Source organism: Mustela nigripes, chromosome 3 (assembly GCF_022355385.1).
Source record: "Mustela nigripes isolate SB6536 chromosome 3, MUSNIG.SB6536, whole genome shotgun sequence".
Lineage (NCBI taxonomy): Eukaryota > Metazoa > Chordata > Mammalia > Carnivora > Mustelidae > Mustela > Mustela nigripes.
In genome coordinates, this window is record NC_081559.1 from 56,661,904 (window position 1) to 56,683,176 (window position 21,273).

The following is a 21,273-nucleotide window of genomic DNA, read 5'->3' on the forward strand; positions in this document are numbered from 1 at the left end:
ACTCATTAGTTAAGAAGAAAAAAAGGTGGGGAGTGGGGAGGAGGGGAGAGGCGATGGTATGGTAGTTCACCCCGGACTTATCATTTTCTTTGTTTTCCATAATGGAAATAGCAGTATATTCCTGAAGGTGGTGCGTATTTCTGTAGGTTTCCAGTTAATGTAATAAAGGCAATCACACCTTCCTGTCTGGTTCTCACATTCTGTCCTTTGTCTTCTGCTGGAACTGTGATTACTACTTTCAAGCTGTTTCAAAGTTAAATAACCAGGAAGAGAAAAATATTACTTGTGGAAAATTTACTCCTTTCTCCTTTGCCTCTTATTATCCTAATTCATCTCTTATTTTATATCACTGTTACCCACCCACTAATGACAGGGTGGAAGCAATAGTGCCTCTCAACACTTCTCTGCCAAAAAACAAAACACAACAGAAAACCCAACTGTAATTCCTTCTCGGCGAGCCGTCTAGGCTGTTGCTTGGCACGCCTTCCTCCTCTCCTGGCTGTGAACCAGGCCAGAGGGAGGGGCTGGAATGTGAGCTCACTTCCGAAAGGCAGCTGTACTACTGGAACTGGGAGGTGAGAGCAGAAATGTCAGGCATCTGGGTGAGAATACCAGGGAGCCTTGGCCCCTACCTCTGTTTACCTTCTGACTCCCACCACTTCCAGCTCCCAGGCCTTCCTGAACAGGGAACTTCCATTTAAGGCAAATGGGTGGAAGGAAGATACACTGGGGCCGAGTTCTAGCCTGAAGATGAATTACTCTCTTTTCAGAGTAATACCTTTATCCGAGTAAAAAGGTACCAACTTTTGGAAATCCCTGCATCCACCAACAATGCCCAAGGTAAAGGAAGTGGATGCAATGAAGCAAGAGGGCTTTCTCATCAGTGAATGATGCTTTTAATTCTATGACGGGGCCATGTGGGAACAGGTGGAAATGAGGGCCAGGAGAGCACAGCTTTCAGGTAGGAGGGAGGGGTAACGGGCAAACCCTCCTGAGTGTTACAAGTGTTCTTCTGCCAGGCTTGAGGATGTCCCACCTTGATAGCTAAGGACAAACAGAGAGAAGCCAAGAGCTCACTCTTCGCGGATCTACAGCAGCTTAGGGTAGTGAATATTTTCTCCCGTGACTTGTCTTATAATTTTTAGCCCCCACAATCTTGGAGGGCAAGAGAATATAGTAAATTCTGCAGCGTTAGCATTTCACAGGACTTCACTTTGAGGAGACAGCTTTATCTAGAGGCATTGTGAAGACCCGCTTGTGGACGGGAATTAAACATTTTTCAAAGAGTCTCCTTGACAAGTGAGTAATGCAAATGCAAACCACTTTCCTCCCTTAGCATCATTTCTTCCAGAGAAAGAAGGCAACCAGGTTGGACAAATTCTGTGAGTTCACTACAGGCTGAAGCGCCACATTTGCTCAAAGGCCAAGTGTCCCCATCTGTGATAAGGAGCTGCCACAACATTGTCATTTTTCTCGACCATGTTCTGTCCAAAAAAAAGCCATCTCATGAAACCATAAAGCCTGCTAAAAACATGCAATGATGAGGTAAACACTGAGGAGGCAAATCAAGTGAGTGATGACACATCTGCAGACACATCACCCAAATGCAACAAATGGAGCAGGATGTAGGTGAATCAATCAAGAACGGATTATATTTACTACGTGATTTTGTGCTATCATTAAGATAGTTTTCTCCCTCTAAGAGCAAAAATGTACTGAGTTAAAACAGCAGGATATTGCAGGTATCTCGTAGCTTAGGAAAGCAAATTTCTCTTTTTAAAGAATTACTGCCAGGGGAACCTGGGTGATGCAGTAGGTTGGGTGTCTGACTCTTGGTTTCAGCTCAGGTCATCATCTCAGGGTCACGGGGTCGAGCCCCGCATCGGGATCCATGCTCAGGAGGAAGTCTGCTTGTGATTTTCTCTCCCTCTCTCTCTGTGTCCCACCCACTGGTACATTTTTCTCTTTCTAAAATAAATCTCAAAAAATAATAAAAAAAAAGGACTATAACCAATTGAAATTAGAGGTGTGTGGTTTTTTTTTTTTTTTAAAGATTTTGTTTTGTTTTATTTATTTGTCAGAGAGAGAGACAGAGTATGTACACAAGCAGAGGGAGAGCAGCAGGCAGGAGAAGCAGGCTCCCAGCTGAGAAAGAAGCCCAACACAGACTCGATCCCAGGACTCTGGGATCATGACCTGAGCCAAGGCAGACATTTAACTAATTGAGCCACCCAGGTGTCCTGAAATGAGAGATTTTTTACATAGTTGTTGGCTCCTTGTTTTAGGGAAATGGTAGTGTCCCAGTATTCCATGCAAGGCAAAATAAAAGTCAAATAGTTTCTTCCCTCTGTTAAAATTCTCTTTGGTCTACTTAGCAGCTGAAACTTTTATTGAGTGCCTACTATGTGCAAGGTATAGTGTTAAGAACTAGGGTTATAGCTGCGGATAAAATATGGTCTTATTTCGTAGGAGCTTTTGCAATCTAATGAGAAGGAGAGTGTACAAAATCTTACGAAGCCACATTTAGACATTTATGGGATAAAGCACCGTTTTGAGACATGTCTGTTGTTAATAAAAATGCCTTCCAGAAACAAAATGCTTTTGATACTGAGACAGCTGTGTTTCTTTTGCAGTTTACCTGGTATTTCATGTACCTGAAAGGCATTATGAGAAACATTTTATCCTTGTAAATTCTTGATACCTGATTTACTACATGAATTGTACCACCATGTGCTCTAGGAAAACAACTATGTCAAGATTTCTTTAAGATACTTATATTACCAGTAAGCTGAACAAGGGTTAGAAGATTTCAGTTGGATTTCTGAATTGAAGGGCGCCTGGGTGGCTCAGTCAGTTAAGCATCTGCCTTCAGCGTGGGCTGTGATCCCAGGGTGCTCAGATCAGCAGAGACCCTGCTTCTCCCTCTCCCTGCCTCCTGCTTACGCTCTCTCTTGCTCTCCCCCTCTCTCAAATGAATAAACAGAATCTTAAAAAAAAAAAATTTTTTTCCTGAATTGAAAACAAGCAAATACACCCAGATCTGTCATGGCTCACCTATTTTTAAGTATGTGGGAGATGGTTAGAAAATAAGACTTGCTTATTTGATTAGCATATTCTGTGGCTTACTTCAATGCAGACCAAAAGTCTCTATAGAGTTTATGTTTTGAAGCCTACCAAACAGGTTCCAGGTTTTAGACGGAGATGCATGGGATGCTGTTTTGTTCTACACATCAGATCCTTTAGGTTTAGGTGGTCTCCTTGGCTGTTCTTTTTAGAAGGAACAAATTAAAGAGGACTGACGTGCAGAAAAGGAAGCTCTGCGAATATCAGTAATATGACTATGATCAATAGGTAAATCTGGGCATATTAACTTCAAAAAATTAACATACAACAAACATCCCTTATCTTCCATATGGTCAATTTTCTAGATTAGCAATTCTTCACCTTATTGTGCAAAACAGTAATTGCTAAGAGTCCTAACAAATGATCTGTGACTCAAGATATATTCCTGGATTAAAGGGATATAAAAATTTTTATCAAACTACTCATAATCAATTGATTTTGTCAAATATGCAGAGTATTCGCAGTTGAAACCCCCCCTTAATTAATCACCATCTTCTGGGCTTGTAAAGGGTAGGCCTTGAATGTCTTGTGACGTCTTTCAGGTCAAATTCTCTTCTTTATTACCCAAGACAGAAAAGTTCCCTTCTCGTTCATCAGAATCAACAAGAACATGTAACTCTGAAAGCTTAAGCGCTTAGTATAACCTTCAGCAGACAGTGCCACAAATGCAGACGCTGATCTGGTATTTGGAGAGCCAACTGAAGTGATGGCATTGTAGGATTCTCCAACACGCCCTCAATAGGGCTTCGTGAGGAGGGTGATCTTTTACCAATGCCTGACTTTCTGGCCCTAACAATCCCTTGTAAGGGACTGTGAGCTTATATGGGTGATGCCCTTGCTGAGTCACTTCCCATCTCTGCCATCAAGTTGGCTTCTCATCTTCTGAAGCTCGAACTCTGTAATTATTTAGGCTCAAATGTCTTCCCTTGATACCCACACTAGAACTTCTAGCCTGCTTTGACTACCCACCGTAGCTCGTAATTTGCCCTTGTGGAAGCCTTCCTCACCATCTAATCAAACGGCTCAGAGGACTACAGTTCTCCGTAGCTTGTAACCAAGTGGACCTTTTCCTTCCTGTATTCTAACAGCTGGAGAAATTGCTACTTCCAAACTCCCATTTTTCTAGTTAAGCAGTATTTATCCTAATCAACGTTCTGTAAAACGTGAACTGCCCTCGATAGAAGCTTTCCCGTCAGTTGTGGAAAACCAGCCACTCAGCAACTGTAATTAGCTTTCTTTCTGATAATGCTGCCTACTTTCAAAATTCCTCAACTAACAACATGCAAGGGCCTATATGGGGCTCTTTAAAATTTTTGATGTAGGGATCCAATACATTCTATCCGTTTTTTGCGTGCGCGACATCATTTCCTTTTTAGCCTCCTTTGTTTTTAACCCAATCCTGCACCAGCGCGAGCTACAGCTTCTCTCCATGGATGCCTGTGCCCTCCTCCTTCCTCTCCTGATCCTTACAGAGCAGTTCCATCTCCCGCTCAGCTTTACCTACCAGGAAAATAATTATTTAACAACAGTAAAATCAGGTTAAACAAAAAACAAAAATATAATCCTTCCCCATCACTCCACCTTAAATAATGTTCTCTATTTACTGCTTTTCTCAGTCTTTACTTTTCATATTTGCAACAATAGGTCTTCTCCCAGCTGACGTTGTGGACTTTCCCTAGCTGGTTACAGAATCCTTTTTTTTTTTTTTTTCTTTTTAAGTGGTTACATAAGGTTCTGTTTGAAATGGGATTATGGATAGTTTCTTTGTTATTATAAACAACGTCGTATGAACATATGTGTGTATATCTTATTTATCTTTTTAATCCCAGTGCCAACTGCTAAATTGGTGGTCAGACTGTATGGTAATTAGAACACTGGCTCTGGACTAGTCTCCCTGGTTTGAAATTTGGCTTTGCCCTTTATTACTTCATGACTCCAGGCGAATTATTCAATGTCTGAGGTTTCATATCTGTGGGATGGGGATAGTAATTGTACTTATTTCAGAGGTTGTTACAATTAACATGTAAAGTATTTAGAACAGCCAAATGCACATTAGCTGTTGCTACTATCCTATGGCAGCAGAAAAAAACCTCAAATTTTTGATTTATGGTTCTTCCTCTTGTCTTTGAATTATTAAGATAAATTCTCAGGAAAAGGGACCTCTGGTTTATAAGAGTTATAAACATTTTTAGAGCCTGGCCTGTTTTTCATGGAATTTGATTTTGTGAGATTTTAACAAGCTGGCTAGGGTTGCCGCCCTGGCTTCACACACAATGAAGAAATGTTCAAGTTGTAGTTAGGATGAAGTTACTGGCAAATGCCTTTAAGAAAACTGTTTCATAGTACGCTTACATCTCCCACTCAAGGTCCTCGTGCTTTCATAAAATTTTACTCTGCTCGTTATTGTTCCTCCCTGGGAAAACCCGATAGTGAAAAGGTGTCAAACCGATCTGAGGAAACTGCCGCAGGCTGGGTGTGATGGGTGGGGACAAGAACTGCCCCAAGGTGGCCCCAGCACAGGGCTGGCCGGGCACTCCAAGCGTCTGAGGCTGAAACACTGGCACATTTCCAGTTGAGATTCCCTTGTGACTTTTTAAAAAGTAGACTTACCCTCCTTGGTAGATAATGAGTTTGTGTTTGAGATCTACATACAGGACAGCCCTCCCCCACTGGCCACACGTGAGTGCTCGAGCCTTTTCCACGGCAGCCACTGCTCCTAGGAGTGTAGCCCCTGGAGTGTCCGTCTCAACACAATGCACGTTTAGACTCTGCTCCATGTACACACTGGGTAAGGGAGACAGGACCATACCGCAGTCCGAAAGGTGTGATCACATTGTCCTAAAAGTACCAGGAGCATTACACATGTCTTCAAGCATTTTTTTTATCCTAGAGCTGCCAATTTTTTTTTTTTTTTTTTTTTTTTTTTTTTTAAAACAGAGGAACCGTACTTTAAGAGAAATGTTCAAGGAACAACATGGCCTATAAACACCCTTGAAAGATTTCCAGTCTTTTTGCTAGAGTCAATTTTTCCTCTAAACATGACCTTTTCTGCTTCCTGGCCTTGGATAATGCCCTAATAATACCACCTATGGACAGAGAGTTAGAAAACGGGGCAAGAGTAGTTTTCAAGCCTTGCTGGGCATATTCCCAGTCTGCAAAGTCCGAGTAACACAGAAAACAGATGTCAAACAAGCGGAGGTCTTTGGCCAGAGCTGGCTAGCAGTTACGCGCTTCACTGGCAGTCTTCCACGACAGACGAAGATTTGGGCTCTGGCAGAGTGGTACCAGCGCAATACTGAGAATCTAATGACTCACAGATCGCTGACGAGACACATTTTCTTTTAAAAATTGTCTGCCCTTAGCACACAGGAAGTTATTCAGGCTCCACGAATGTCAGAGGTACAGAAAGATGGGTAATCCCACTGCCTCCTGTAACACTGAACACACATGCGGACTTTGTCTACGTGTATGTGTGTGTGCGTGCATGCACACGCGTGTGTCAACCCGTGCCTGTCTCCTGCAGAGGCAAAAACAGCAGGCACAAGACAAGCAGCTCTAGGACAGTTCCAGCTAACATGCCAATGTGATTAACTGGTCTTCTCAGAGATCGTTCTCTCTTTCAGGCAGGTATAGGAAGAGTCATTTTTTTAGAAGAAACCCTGAATCATGAACACGAGTGACAGTGTTTTTGCCTTGGGCATGTCTCCCATGGATATCTGTTCTAACGAACTATAACTTCCCATCCCTTGTTACTATCATTCACTGTGTGGGAAACCACCACTCTACTATTTCTCCATAACAGAATTTCTATCAAGCAAATATTAAGTTATTTTAAACCTCTATGGAATTCACCTAGATTGTCTTACGGAGTAGTCACTGGTTCTTTTACCCTGACTGGGGACCTTCCAAGCAAATCTGATTTACTGCAAACCAGCTGGCACTCAAAACCAAGATAAAAGGGGTGCCTGGGTGGCTCAGTTGTTAAGTGTCTGCCTTCAGGTCATGATCCTGGGGTCCTGGGATCAAGCCCCACGTTGGGCTCTGTGCTCAGGAAGAAGCCTGCTTCTACCTCTCCTACTCCTCCTGCTTGTGTTCCCTTTTTTGCTATCTCTTTGTCAAATAAATAAATAAAATCTTAAAAAAAAAAAAAAAGGCAAGATAAAGACCCAGATAAATCCAAATAAAGGATGATACATCCACATTTTCAGGGAAAAAAATGAGAGATTAGATGGGAAAAGATACAAGGAATGGCCTCATGGGTAGTTTTTTTTTCCCAACACAATCCATTATGTATATTTAAGGAAGATCCTGCTAGAAGAACAGCCTCTTTGAAGACATGGTGACATCAGGCACAAAAGCACAAGATTTTTAAAAAGCAATTTCAGAAAACAGATTGCATGAGAAACTGATGTGGATTTTCAGAGAATTTTTACAAGCACCTATGACATTATGTACTGGGCCCCAGGACAGGGTGGGGTGTGTCTGGCTGCGGGGGAACCCAGCCGCTGAGCTCTGGAATGAAAAGAGCATGCTGGCAAGAGGGTGGGTGGCCCACGAGCTGTGACACCTCCTGCTCAGCCACTGAGAGGCTTTCTTAAGATTATTCCAGTGAAGATGAGTTCACCGTTCAGTTTGTTAAATTTCATAAAGTATCTTTTTGGGGACTTGTTTCTAATGTGGGTTTCTCTTCTGTTCTTGGCTTCAATGTCCCAGGCAAATTGCCGGTCCAGGAAAAATCTGAGCACGCTGACGGACACCATCCTGGATGATTCGGACTAGGCCAGCTACACAGCGCGCCTTGTTGACAAGACCATCCTCTGACTGCATTTATGAAACGTTATGTCTGCTTGGAAATGAACCTACATATTTAAAGTGGAGGTTCATTCAAGTGACCCTGGCCTGACAGTACTTTTTTCATCTGGTTCTACTGAAAATACTATATACATTCCATGAAGAAACCTATGGTATGGAGTCACCAGTCAGGTAATTGGAGAGCATGGCATCTCATCAGCAGGCTGGTTAAAGAAAATTATCCTATTAGGTGTACACAAAAAGGGGAGGGGGATATCCAGAGAAGCTGAAGACCATTTCAAATTCTGTTGTGGTTCCCTAATTGGCTTGAAACCCTTCTGGGGAAAAGTTGAGTTCCCTGCAACAGCGTGCTTCTAAGGCCTGCATTATACATTTCAAACCCCAGCCAAAAGGTGGTTCAAACTTGCTTATACGCAAGGAAGTATCCAGAAAAACCCTCAAAATAGCCATGATCATTGTGACGAGCCTCCATGAAAAATGCTCTTTGGTAATTTCTGTTGTTCCAGGGCGAAGCACGAGCTTTCTGTGCCTAGCACAAAATTAAAAATCAAACAGTCTCCGCTGCCAAAGAACTTGCAGTCTAGCTGGGAACTAAGACTAATACATAGACAAAATCATGAAACATTAGAAAACGGCATAAAATTAAGTTCTGGTTCAGAGCAAAGAGAACGGCCTGACTGCACACCTCCAAGCAGAGATTCTCTTGAGGCAGAAGGACTCTGTTTTTTACAGCCGTCACTTGGCACAACTTGGAAGGAACTGTTCTCTACTAGTTGCAAAGGTACGGAGAATCCTACAATCCTTTACATGAGGTTTGGAAATCAACGTCTTCTTTCCCTTGAATAGGTATGACCAACATGTTGTCTTTAAACCTACTTCAAAGCAAACAGTTACATGAATCAACCACGAAAGGCCTTTGGAGAAAAAAGGAAACTGTTCGACTTGATCTGTGACACCCTGAGATCTACTTCATTCAGGAAATGGGCAGATCTTATCCCATCTCAGACTAATACAACATCAAGACGACTGTGTGCGGGGATGTTTCTCCTCCTCGAACTTTCCCCGCTGTCCACAAAAATGAGCTGTGAAAGCCAAGCGGTCACTGGTGGTGGCCGAGCAGCCCTTCTGAGGGACTAACACCACGGGGTCCCGACACGGATGACACGGGGAAGTGAGGAGGACACCAGGAGTCAGGTGTGCACACGTGTTAACCGCAGAAGGCCCCACAGTGTCGGTCTGACAGAAAGCTCCAACGTAGTAAATTTCTCTCTTGTCTTTACTTGGTTGGAGGGTAAAGACATCGCTATTTTCCTTCAACTCAAGTGCTGTTGACAGGAAAACAAAACCAACTTAAGAAACAGAAAGCTCTCGCACAAGGTTGGCTTCCATGGAACAGCGCACCTCCTGGTCTTGGATGGGGTGATCCAGACTCACGCCTGCAGATGGTTCACGGTCACATGCAGCCCTGCAAATCCTGCGTGGGCTTAGCAGTCCGAGATGAAGCGTGGGCTGTGGAGTTGGATATACTTACAAACGGGTTCCTCTACACCGCGAGTCTCAACTGGGTACACAGAATTACAGTAAATCTCCGATCATAACCCCCAGCCATCCAGTGAAGGATGAAACCCTGGAACTACAGCAGAACCAATACCAAACACCAGTCACCCACGCGCAGCCTGGCGCACGGGGGAAAACGGAAATGTCTTCTGGTCTGTGGTCAGCCACTAGCCTGCTAGCGTGGGAACACGTAGTACTGTCTGGGGGAATAGTGGAGGGAAGTTTATACAAAACCCACAAACGTTTATCATTGCTTAGTATGGCTGATGTACTGCCCTAAGATGGGAAACAATTTCTGCCTTCAGGGAGCTCCCAGTTGAGTTAAGCAACCCGTGTGGCCACGTTTGGTGCTGGGACACAGACGAGAGTCCTCACGGTGCTGTGCGCACAGACCGACTGGGCCAGGGGAGGCTCTGGTGGGGGAGGCAAGCCTGGAACCCAGTCTTGGAGGTTGAGGACTGGAGAGCAGGGTTAAAGGGAACTGAAGGGTACTAAGTTGGAAACCAAAGGAGAGAAATCAGGGAGGAATGGAGCAGCACGGTGTGCTTGGAATATATTCGTAGTCTGGTCCTGGAGGAGGACACACCATGAGGCAGAGAACAGAAGGAGACAGGACTGAAGAAGCAGGCAAGAGGCCTTTCGCCTCTGGCCTTCAATATCATTTCCAGGAGATTGGGCTTTTTCCTTTTATGGGAGGAGGGGGACTTGGAGCAGGAAAGTGACACAGAGGTCTACATTTCATCAAACTCTCTGGCCACAGTCAGGGCAAGTGTCTGGAGAGGAAAGGCTAGTGATCAGGCAGGCAGTTATGAGCCGGCCGTAAGGGCCTCAGGGAGAGATCTGGGGCTAAGCTAGGCTGTGGTAGGAGGAATGGTGGGGAGACGGGTTGGTCTATAAATTATCAAGAGGAAAAAATGGAAGGACTTGCATGATGGAAGGAGGGAGGGGAAGAGGGAGCCCAGGCTGATCTGGCCTGCGTTTCCAGTGTGAGTGCTTGGTTGGGTACTGGTCCCACTAACTGAGGAAAGGACAACTGGAAGAGGAGCAGGATTCGATGCGGGGGTGGGGGGTGCCAGTTTTGCTTTGGAGACGATGGATGGATGGTGACTGAGACCAGGCAGCCTGATGCTCAGGGCAAAGCCAGATTGGGAGACGGTATCTCTGAGTTGTATGAAGGTACCTACTACTGGAAACCTTGAGAATATACATCTATACTAGAACTGTGAGCCAGAAGTGGGATTCAGGAAAATAGCAACAGTTAAGGAGTAGATAGAAGAAATTAGCCAATAGAAGAGAAGAAATTAACGCAGGACGGGAAGAAAACAGGTGACGCAAAGGTCAAAGGAGGACATGTTTCAGAGACGGGTAAGGGACCGGCAGTATCGAGTACACCAGACAGACAGTATCTGAAAGAGAGGGAAGCCTCCGAATTGCGATAGCCAGGAGGTAAGTGTTAGTTGAATTGTGTCCCTACTACCCCCAGCCCTCCCCCAAACAGCTGAGATCCTAACCCTCAGTAACTCATAATGACAGAAGAGGACCTTATTTACAAATAGGGTCTTTTAAAGTTAAAAAGAGGTCATTAGTGTGGGTCCTGATCAAATGATGGGTGTCCTTGTAAAAAAAAAGGGAAAGATGGACATGGAGACGGACATGTGCAGAGGGAAGATGGTGTGAAGAAACACAGGGAGACGATGCTCGTCTACAAGCCAAGGATGGAGGGAGCCCTGGAACAGTCTCTCTCCATCCTGCCAACACCATAATCTTGGACTTCGAGTGTCCAGAACTGAGACAACGGTATTTCCATGGTGTAAGCCCCCCAGTTTGATACTTTGTCACACAGCTCAGCAGACTAATACAGTTTACCATGCGAGACACAACGAGGAGAAGTCACACAGGGGAGGGTGAGGTGTAAACGGAAGACAGAAATGGGGACAACGCTTTTAAAAGGGTTATGTGAGAAGGGGCTAGAGAGGAACACAGGGTTTTAGTTTTAGATTCAAGATCAAAGAGACCTGAATGATCTCAAACACAAATGGGTCGATTTTTCTAGTAAATGAAATTTAAAATGTACTGGCATAAAGTAGTTCATAGTTTTGTTCACTGTGTTCTGTGACTTAAAAAAAAATGTCTATTGTAGTCACAGTCAAAATTTTTGTTCCTGGTATTGTTTATTTGTGCATTTTCTTGCATTTGTCTACCAATTAGTCATGGCAGAGATCCATTATTGTTGAAAATAAAGGTTTTCAGCTTTGCTGGGGGAAAAAAAATAATAAAAGCAAAATACATCTGAAATTGTAGGAGAGGGAGGGGATACCTGGCAGAGCAAGGTCCTGAGGGTATGCGATCAAGACCACAGCTTGAGACCCCCTGCCCTTGAGACTTTAGGGAAGGGGGGAGGCAAGGATGGGGTTGGGTTGGTCTCTCTCCTTATTGGGAGGAAACAGGAAATTGATGGTGTTTCCGCCTGGTGATCTCAATTTTATTCATCAAGTGAGAAGTGAAGTCATTTGCTTAGAGTTGAGAGGGGGTTAAGGGTAAAGCGAGCAGGCTGGGAGGGAAGCCTGCAGCCAGGGACGGCTGAGAAAGCTGAGTGAGGACCAGTGATGCTGGGTCTGGTCAACCTGGAAACATTTACAGCCTGGATGTAAGAGGAGCTGAGAAGGTGGCCTGCTGCAGAATTAATCCAGGCTTAGCATTCTGTGAGGCAGGTGTGACCAAGGGTTGGGTTATAAGACAAGTGAGGATACTGCTAAAATGGAGACCAGATTTGGTGGGGATAAAAAGTAAAGAAGTACCCCCTTTGAATTTCGGATTAGGTTTAGTGGGAGCCAGTGTGATCTGGGAATGTAAAGCTCCTGAGGTGTGGTGTTCTTGGGCATGAGAACACAAGGCCGGGCCACGGGAGGAAGTCGTTACCATGGGGTGGACAGAAGGGCCGTAGGGACTGAGGTTCAGGTTCTGTAAGGGGTGCAGGGTAACACATGCTGAGATCTTCCACAAGAAAGGCAGGAGATAGGGGGCGCCTGGGTGGCTCAGTGGGTTAGGGCCTCTGCTTTAGGCTTGCGTCATGGTCTCAGGGTCCTGGGATCGAGGCCCGCATCCAGAGCTCTGGCAGCAGGGAGCCTGCTTCCTCCTCTCTCTCTGCCTGCATCTCTGCCTACTTCTGATCTATCAAATAAATAAATAAAATCTAAAAAAAAAAAAGAAAGGCAGGAGCTGGGGTGGAGAAGAGCATGGCCCTCAAGGGACAAGACTGCAGGCCAGATTTATTGAGGCTGGTGGGTGGTAGGAGAAGCAGGTCTGGAGATGGGCCCCTGCATCAGAGAAGGAAGGGCTTCCGAGTGCCTGAGAGGACACACCCTCCCTCTCACTGGCATGGCTCCCATTCATATTTAAACACTCGATGTCTGGGAGAAGTGCATCTTCAAGTCTTATTTGTAGAACCAAAGAAATAAATTTTTAAGAGCTAGATGAGGGGTTTTTGGCTCTTGATACATCACAAATGCTAAAATTATAGATATATTACATAAAAGATTACTGATAAAATTTTAGACAAACAACATACCAGAAACTCCAGGTGGTGTCTTAATGAATTTTCCATTAAAATGACCAATAACGGCTTCACACTTCTCTGTTGATTCCATCCTATTCATCCATCAAAATAAAACACATATTTAGAGATCTCTTAATTTCAGATTTTTTTTGTGCACGTGAATACATTCTTATAGGCTACGGGAGACAAATGAAACCTAGCAAAAATGTGAATCAGAAAAAGTGGGCTTATCCTATCTTTGCTCTGTTTTATGTGTACTTCTATAATGAAATGATAACTGATATCCACAGAGTACCTTCTGAATCATAAAATAAGTAAATCATATCCAGAGTGTTTAATATCAAGCATATCAAATGTGTCACTTTTTTCTCCTTGTTGGAGAATTGGCGATGCATATGCGATAGCTCTGCTGGTCGTGATACGGAACTGAAACAGAACTGCCAGTTCAAAATACAAGTGGACTTACTGTTGCCAGAATATTCTGAAGATGGCCTTTCCTTTCACACATTCACAAAGTGACAGATTCAGAAGTCTTGGTAAGAACGAATGAGAATCTCAGGATACTCCTTATATGGTTTTTACATTAGCTCTAGGTATAAAGTTGAATTAGTGAAGTTGGCTATGTACTCTCTTTGTCTTCTTGGCTTCAGAGGAGTAATTAAAGGATTGAGCCTAACTTTACAATTTATTCTACACCTGCAGGTGGCTAAAAACCCTTGAGAAACATTTCAAGGGAATTACATTATTTCGACTTGTTTTTATTTTTTTTTTAATGGAAGAAACACTGAATAATCTATTCAAAATGCACCTCACTCCTGGACGACCCGGAGAGTTACATCTTGGTTTTAATGGGTAGTAATAGTTTTAAAAAGCAACAGAATATAATTGGGTTCCATCTTTGGATACAAAACTGAAACTACTTGATCTGCTTCAGAACACCCACAGAGGCGATGATTTTTAGCGGGTGCTGAGCATTCATTGTTTCCCTGGATCCTTTTAAACAATTAAGTGTACACTGGAAATGCAAGTTGTGGTGACTGTCCGCCTGTAGAAATTTTAGTTTTATCTTAAAATTATCTGGGCTAACAAGAAAGAGCGATCAACTAAAAGCCAGAAGAACCCAAGTACTAGACTTTGCTTCATTACTTGGCAGTCTGGTTGACAACGGAAACATCTCTTCTTTGACTTGACTTTCTTATGCGTAAAATAGTGAAAAAAGCTGCCTTCTTTGTTGATTTCCCAGGTCTCTGGGAGATGTGACTGTCATCATATCGGATGTTGTATATGAAAGTAAAATACCAGCAATTTTTCTTCCAAAATCAAAGTCAACATATAGACATTATCTGTTCCTGCACAGTCTGAACAGGTCCCTGAATAATGGAAAGTCAGTTTTTATATATGGGCTTATAGATTAGAACTATGTCAAAACGCAAAGCACTTTGTGTTTGAGATTTTTCTTTTAGAAACAAAATTAACCATTATATTGAAGTATCCTTTCCAGAGAGGAAGGGATAAAATTAAGTTGGAAGAACTGAGGACACTCTAGATAGATCTGTCACATTTTGCTTCTTAACAAAGAAAAAAAATCTGAAGCTAATTATAAAATGTTACAACTGGTGTAGCGCTTGGTGGTTAGAGAGGTGTCCTATCACTGTCTTACTTTCTGAATGTTTGATATAATCTAACTCACTGACTTTATGATGAATCAAATTTCCATCAAATGAGAAAAGCCATACTGATTTATTTATGAAATTCAGGAGCCTGTGATGGTTATTTTTTAAAAGTTACAGGCATCCTAATTTAATTCATCAAAACATTAAGGAAACATATTTTCAAAACTATTGCTCATGTGATATTTCCTTGTCCTGAGTCACCAAATATTTAGTGTATTCAGGTTCAAGAAGCCTAATGAACTTCCAAAAAATCTGGAGAAAAAATACACAAACCAATATTTACACATTTAAATTCATGGTGCACCTGGTTCCCATAACCCTGGCTTAAATTCTCTCTTCTCACTCAACTTTAATTTTGCAGGAAACTTGGCTAAGCTCTCGTCATTGCCATAGTAAAGCTAAAGCAGCGTGCTTACCTAGCAAAGCCAACACCTCGACTTGTACCACTGGAATCCCGTAGTATCCTTGTAGAAATAACTTGTCCAAATGGTTTGAGCATATTTTCAAGTTCTTGCTCATCCATGGACAGTGGCAGATTAGAAATATATAGGTTTGTAGGATCTTGTTCCTGTTGCTAAAACAGAACAGAGAATTCGCCATTAATTTCCAACTAAGTTGAAATAGGGTTGTTAACACACCTACTCTGAGCCACTCTCTTTGCTCAGGTCCCTTTAGAGTGCTACCTAGAGCGAGCATGGGAGCTACAGAACACCCAAGTCACCTTGTACACTTGAAAACAGCGTCCGAAGCTTGGGCAATCTGTGCAGGTCGGGCAGGATTCTGCCAAGCCCTTCTCAGCCAATTTGGAAGTGCCACTGCTGGCCCGTGCCGAGGAGCTGGAGAGTGCCCTCATGAAGCCACACTCTCAGCTGTTTGCAGCGCTCCCAAAATAACCAACCTCTCCTCTGCGACTATTTTTAGGAGTCCATTTCAGGCACACGATTGCACAGAAGGCTATTACTGTCAATAGTTCAATCCAGAGAGACACAACGGATTCTGGACCAAGTCATCTCAAGTCCAGCGGGGCTCTGTCCCAGTTCCCCTCTGCTCCATGGCAGGTCCTTACTACTCACTGCAGAGTTCTGATCACCCATGTGGAGAGGAGAGCCCCGGAATGAACAAAAACAAGTAAACTCAAAGCCATATAAAATGATAAACTCTAGGCAGAGCAAACTTTAGAATCAACAGAAGAACTCAGGAGTAGGTGGGGTAGGGTGGTAAATCCTTGCTACTCAAAGAATAATCCAGGGCCAGCAGTGCCAGACCAACTGACCCAGTCAGAAGTTGCATTTTAATCAGATTTCCAGGTAAGTCATATGCATATAAAAGTTCCAGAAGCAATAATTAATTAGATCACTCCCCAGTCACCTTTCCTTTGGTGAGACAGAATCAGCTGAAACCAAAGATATGCAACTGAATTCTCCGAGAACCAGTAACTGCTATGCACATTTACTGAGAGTACAGTGTTAAAGCATCAGAGAAAAAGCTTATATGACAATATAAGCTTATAAGCAATATATTTTCTGACCAAGTCAAAATTCACTTCTGAATTGTGAAGATTAGAATAGTCTTAAATCAGGCTTTCCTTTGATCTTATTAACCATCTATACTTTACAAATTGAGCTACACAGGCTTATGATTTTTCTTTAATAAGCACTATTAGTGAAGTCATTAATTGAGGTTTCAGCATTAGGCAACAGAACAGCACACTCATTATATTTTAGATTTTCAAAATGCATAGTACTTTAAAAATATATGAGAGGCATATGCGTATTTGAATTGTACAAAGTCTCTACTTTCAAATTTATCCTGTTGTTAATTAAACCTGAAATGAAATCTGTCCTTTTATATAATCTGCAAGTAAAAGTGCATATTGACCTTTCATACTATACTTACCTGGTAAGATTTAAAATAACAGCCTGGTATCCTAGGAAATGACAAATGCCTTGGTATTTCCAAGCCATTCGAGATATCAAACCCAAACTATGGGCAAAAAGTACTATCCCTCTGACCTCCCGCTTCTGACTTCTGACAGAGGGCGGCAGCACATCACCAGGCCAATCCCAAAGGGGTGCAGCAGAGGCTCAGGCCCAGGTGTCCTGGGGGGGGGCGGGGGGGGGGGGGGGCAAGAAAAGAATTTTTCAAATGTTCAACAGTAAGCCGAATGCTTAATCTCATTAACCCTTCACAGACTAAACAAAATGGTAAGTATCTTTGCTTTTAGCTAAAATGAGATCTGTTCAGTGTGGAATAGCTGATTACCTTATGCTGAACAAAATCTATCTTTATACCTTTAATGTATAAAAATTGGAAAAAATGCAAAACAGTAACAGATAACGTGTTTGAAAATATAAAGAAAAGCAAAATGGTCTGAGGTATTAAAGTTTTCAAGTGCTTCTGAGGTAGGGTGAGACGTAAAATCTCTCCTTATCTCCATTTCACTCACTACCTCTACCAAATCAGCCTGATTAATGGCACAGCTCCTTGATTAGTCATCTCATGTCAGCTCTACCCTACCAAGTCCCCAAAGATTTCCTATAGTACAGAAGACTCTATCTGTTCCTGTGGAAGTCTGGTCCTTGGCTGGCCAGTACACATGGAATCCTTTCCCTCTAAGGGTGGGGCGTGGAGGAGCCCTGTGGCCTCATACAGTCAAATGAGATTTACAGGGCATCTCACACATCCCAGACTCGCATAAAATCACCTTGACTCCAGTCCATCCTGCAGCTGCTTAGTTAAGTAGGGGAGATAGAAACACATGAGGTAAGCGCTTAGGACAGAGGAGGGTACAAGTCACAATGGGAGGAGAGATGGGGGAGCTTGTTTTGGGAAGGGCAGGGAAGAGTTTTCTGAGGGCATGGCATGGAGTTCAGACTTTAGAAACAAACAGAAATCAAACTGTAAACTGCTTGTGATTAGGGATGACTTTGTTCTTTGCTTCTTGTGTTTTTCAATTCCCTTTTATGCACATGTTAACTTTCAAAAAATAAATTTTTAAAACCTAAAAAAAAAAAAAAACCAAAAAACCAACCAACCAACCAACCAAACAGGAGTCATGAGGCTGAAACCAGATTGTGAAAGGGTATCTAAGGAGTTGGATTCTATTTTGTCAGTCCCTGCTGCTAAACTTTTCCACTGAAGCCTTGCTAACAGCAAGTAGGACCATGAATACTGAGGAGTTGGCAGGCAAAGGCCAAAGTAGCTTGACAGAGTGCAGTTTTTTGGGGAAGTCTTGTGCTTTATCTCAAAAAGAAAAAAAAAATCATGTAAATTTTGCAATCTACTCCCTATTTAGGTTTGTTTTAATATGGAAGTGATGTTTCTGACCACAGATTTCCAAGTAATACTGATAACTTGAAGGAGAGAAGCCAGGCATATCCTGTGATTTCATGATTTCATTCTGGTGGGTGGGGGGAGGGGGCAGGAGGAAGAACTGTTGTCCACCGATTGTAGTTAGAAAGCCAGCCACAGCCTGGCGCATGAGGGGAGCTTTCAGAGGCATGGAAGCAAGGAAATGATATCATCAATCCTATCTTATGAGAAAAATATCTGAATCATGCTTAGTCACATTCAGAATAAAGCTGGGAACCCCCTAATTAAAAAGTGTTAAAACCCTCCTTGGACAAAGATACGGCATAAAAAATGTCACAGAAGAAACATATACCATAAATATTGTGGGGTTTTCTTTTTAAGTTACAACTATAACCATTAAATGACTAATATTCAAGAACATTCAGAGGGAATTTGTCATATGTGAAGTATTTTTACAAGGGTTAACAACGTAGGGACAAACTACTTTTTAAATCTGTGTTTTAGTTGCTTGTATAATTAAAATATTAATTAAATGTTATTCTTTAAAGTCCTGATTTAGCTTGAAAGTTTACTGATGAAGAAAAAAATAAGTACTAAAATCAGAATCCAGAAAGAAATAGAGATCTTAACCCATTCTTTGATAGTGAGCCAAAGTGGACTAAACACGAGTAAATATTTCCTGTGGCTTTCATGCATTTTTTTTTTTCAACAGCAACAACTCTGTCAATGAGGGTTTTTCACTTGGGATGACCTTTAAAGTGAATGTTATTTATTCTTCTTATCAAATGGTCAACTTATCCTGCAAACATCGACCACAAAGTTGTAATAATTAAAAAAGAAAGAAGAAAGAAAGGAGAAGAAACTCTAAGCTGGCAGCACCTGGCCACAAAAATATCTCATCCCCAAAGTGTCCGTGCCGTCTAATTGCCATACATTCATAGAGAATGGATTATATAATAGTTGTAGTAAGTGGGGGGTGGTTCTTGAATGAGGGTAATTTAATTTCTTTAAAATCAGTGACAACCATAACTCTGTTTTATTACACACAATGTTATGTCTCAAAAAACAATTATTCTGTAAATTATGGGTGGCCAAACATAAAATGGGGCCAACAGCCCTCTTTATATCCATCCTTAGGCATGGAAAAGTTTCAATGGCTTCTCTAACAAGTAGAAAACTAGCTCCCACATTGGCCGTGAGAGGGATAAATGGCCACTAACGTTCGCCTGAGTAGAAAAGCAGGGCTCAGAGGTCCCGCGTGGTGTAAAGCACTCAGTCATCATCTGAAAGAAATTAACAAAAACCTCCCTGTGCATGTGGAATGGTTCCTAAAATGCAAGAAAGGGACTTGGCAGGAAGACCAGACATCTGTTTTCTCTTGTACTGAATAGGTTCACCACGCAGCCGATAGCTGCTTCCAGGCATGTGAATGCAAACGGCCTAAATCGCGGCAGACTCTGTGTGGAAGGGGGATTAAAGTCCTGCTCGTCTGACTGCCTATTTACCCGAAAGAAATGTGTGGGCTTACCACCAAGCAAATAGCATACGACGATCCACTGACTCCCAGCAGGCCTTAAGAGGCACTGCTGAAAGGCCTATAGAAGTCATTCTATTAACAGGTATTACCAATGTTGATTTGTGTTTTAAGTCCTTTTAGCTTAATATCTGAGTTTTGCTCTTTTTATAGATTCTGAGTCTTCTGCTCTAAAAACAAACACATGTGAAACGAGGCCAAGTTAACATCAAGAGGCATGGCCTTGAGCCTTTGAAAGGAAAACCTTTTGGTAAGTATCTTCAGGGTATTCTATGGACAGAGCTCAATAAATATAATTTCTAAACATCCCATTCTTAATTCTCAGTATCTGCTCAAGCTGGGAAGAAAGTTTTTCTCTCGCTGAGTTGGGCTTCTCTGGTCATTCACAAAATAAAGATTTAGTATCTACCCTATGCCAGATACCAAGAAAGGTACTGACAGTGAAAACATAAATAAGAAACAATCACTGTTGCTGAATGCAAGTGAGAACACTTGCAAGTTCTCAGTTTAGTGTTGAGTATCTGTGGATCCTTTTTCAACCCATGACAGCCAATATGTCACACAATATTATATTCTCCTTCACCCAAACCCCAATCCACCCCACCACCCTGCTGACTTCCTTAGTAGACTACCCCTTCATTTTTTTTCCAATTCACAAGAAAGCAGGCCTTTAATGTGTGGCAGTGTGAATGTTCAGACCTGTATGCAGTATCCTGGCTAATTCGCTAAGCAAAAAGGTGGATAGCAATGGATCCCTTATCACTCAACATGGGGGCCAGACCTGAATTTCTTTTAAAAAACTGTCTCCACAGGGGCACTTGGGTGGCTCCGTGGGTTGAGGCCTCTGCCTTCGGCTCGGGTCATGATCCCGGGGTCCTGGGGTCGAGCCCCGCATCAGGCTCTCTGCTCAGCAGGGAGCTTGCTTCCCTACCTCTCTCTCTGCCTGCCTCTCTGTCTGCTTGTGATCTCTGTCAAATGGATAAATAAGGTCTTAAAAAAAAAAAGATAATTAAAAACTGTTTCCATGGAAAGTGCGGGCCAGGCTACTCCTTTACCTGGATAGTATGAGAAGGTTAAGTCAATTTCAGAGCCTCAAATCCACGGTGTCATGGTATAGAACAATGGACCCTCTAGCATTTAAAATAGCTCTTGTAACTTTAATGATATAATAAAAAAGAAATCACACCCGGGAAACTCAGTTGTTCTACAGCGACCTAAAGAAATTCACTGAGAGTAGGAAAAACCAATGAAGCTCCCCTCCCCCTACAGGCTCATTATGACGGACAGCAGACCTGAGCTGGAAGAAAGGGGAAGCTTCAACATGATACTCAAAACTTTAGCAAAAACACAGGTGTCTGGGTGGCTCAGTCAGTTAAATCGGTTGACTCTCGATTGCAGCTCAGGTCATGATCTCTGGGTCCTGGGATGGAGCCCCACACTGGGCTTCGCATTCAGCAGGGAGTATGCTTGAGATTCTCTAACTCCCTCTACCCCTCACCCTAAAGATAAACCTATCAAGCCTGGACATTTAAATTACAGGCATCACACATGTAACATCAGTGATGTGTTCTTAAAAATGAGACATCCAGCATCCAAATGTTAACTCGGATCCTATTCTACCTTATTTCAAATACAAAAACACTATAATGTAATTACACATGAATCACCACCCCCAATTTCCTAAAATGTAATTAAATCCTTCTTTT

General features: G+C 42.6%; 1 protein-coding gene across 7 annotated transcripts in view; it reads right to left on the bottom strand.

Annotated features, from left to right (window-relative positions):
• RBMS1 (RNA binding motif single stranded interacting protein 1) overlaps window positions 1-21,273 on the bottom strand; it is a 209,689-nt gene that overhangs the window by 15,249 nt on the left and 173,167 nt on the right. For all 7 annotated transcript variants that reach the window (XM_059394057.1, XM_059394056.1, XM_059394059.1 and 4 more), the window contains exons 5-6: window positions 15,138-15,295; window positions 13,061-13,140 (exon numbers count right to left, since the gene is read on the bottom strand). In XM_059394057.1, coding sequence (XP_059250040.1) covers window positions 13,061-13,140; window positions 15,138-15,295 — 238 coding nt within the window. The remainder of the gene's footprint in view (window positions 1-13,060; window positions 13,141-15,137; window positions 15,296-21,273) is intronic.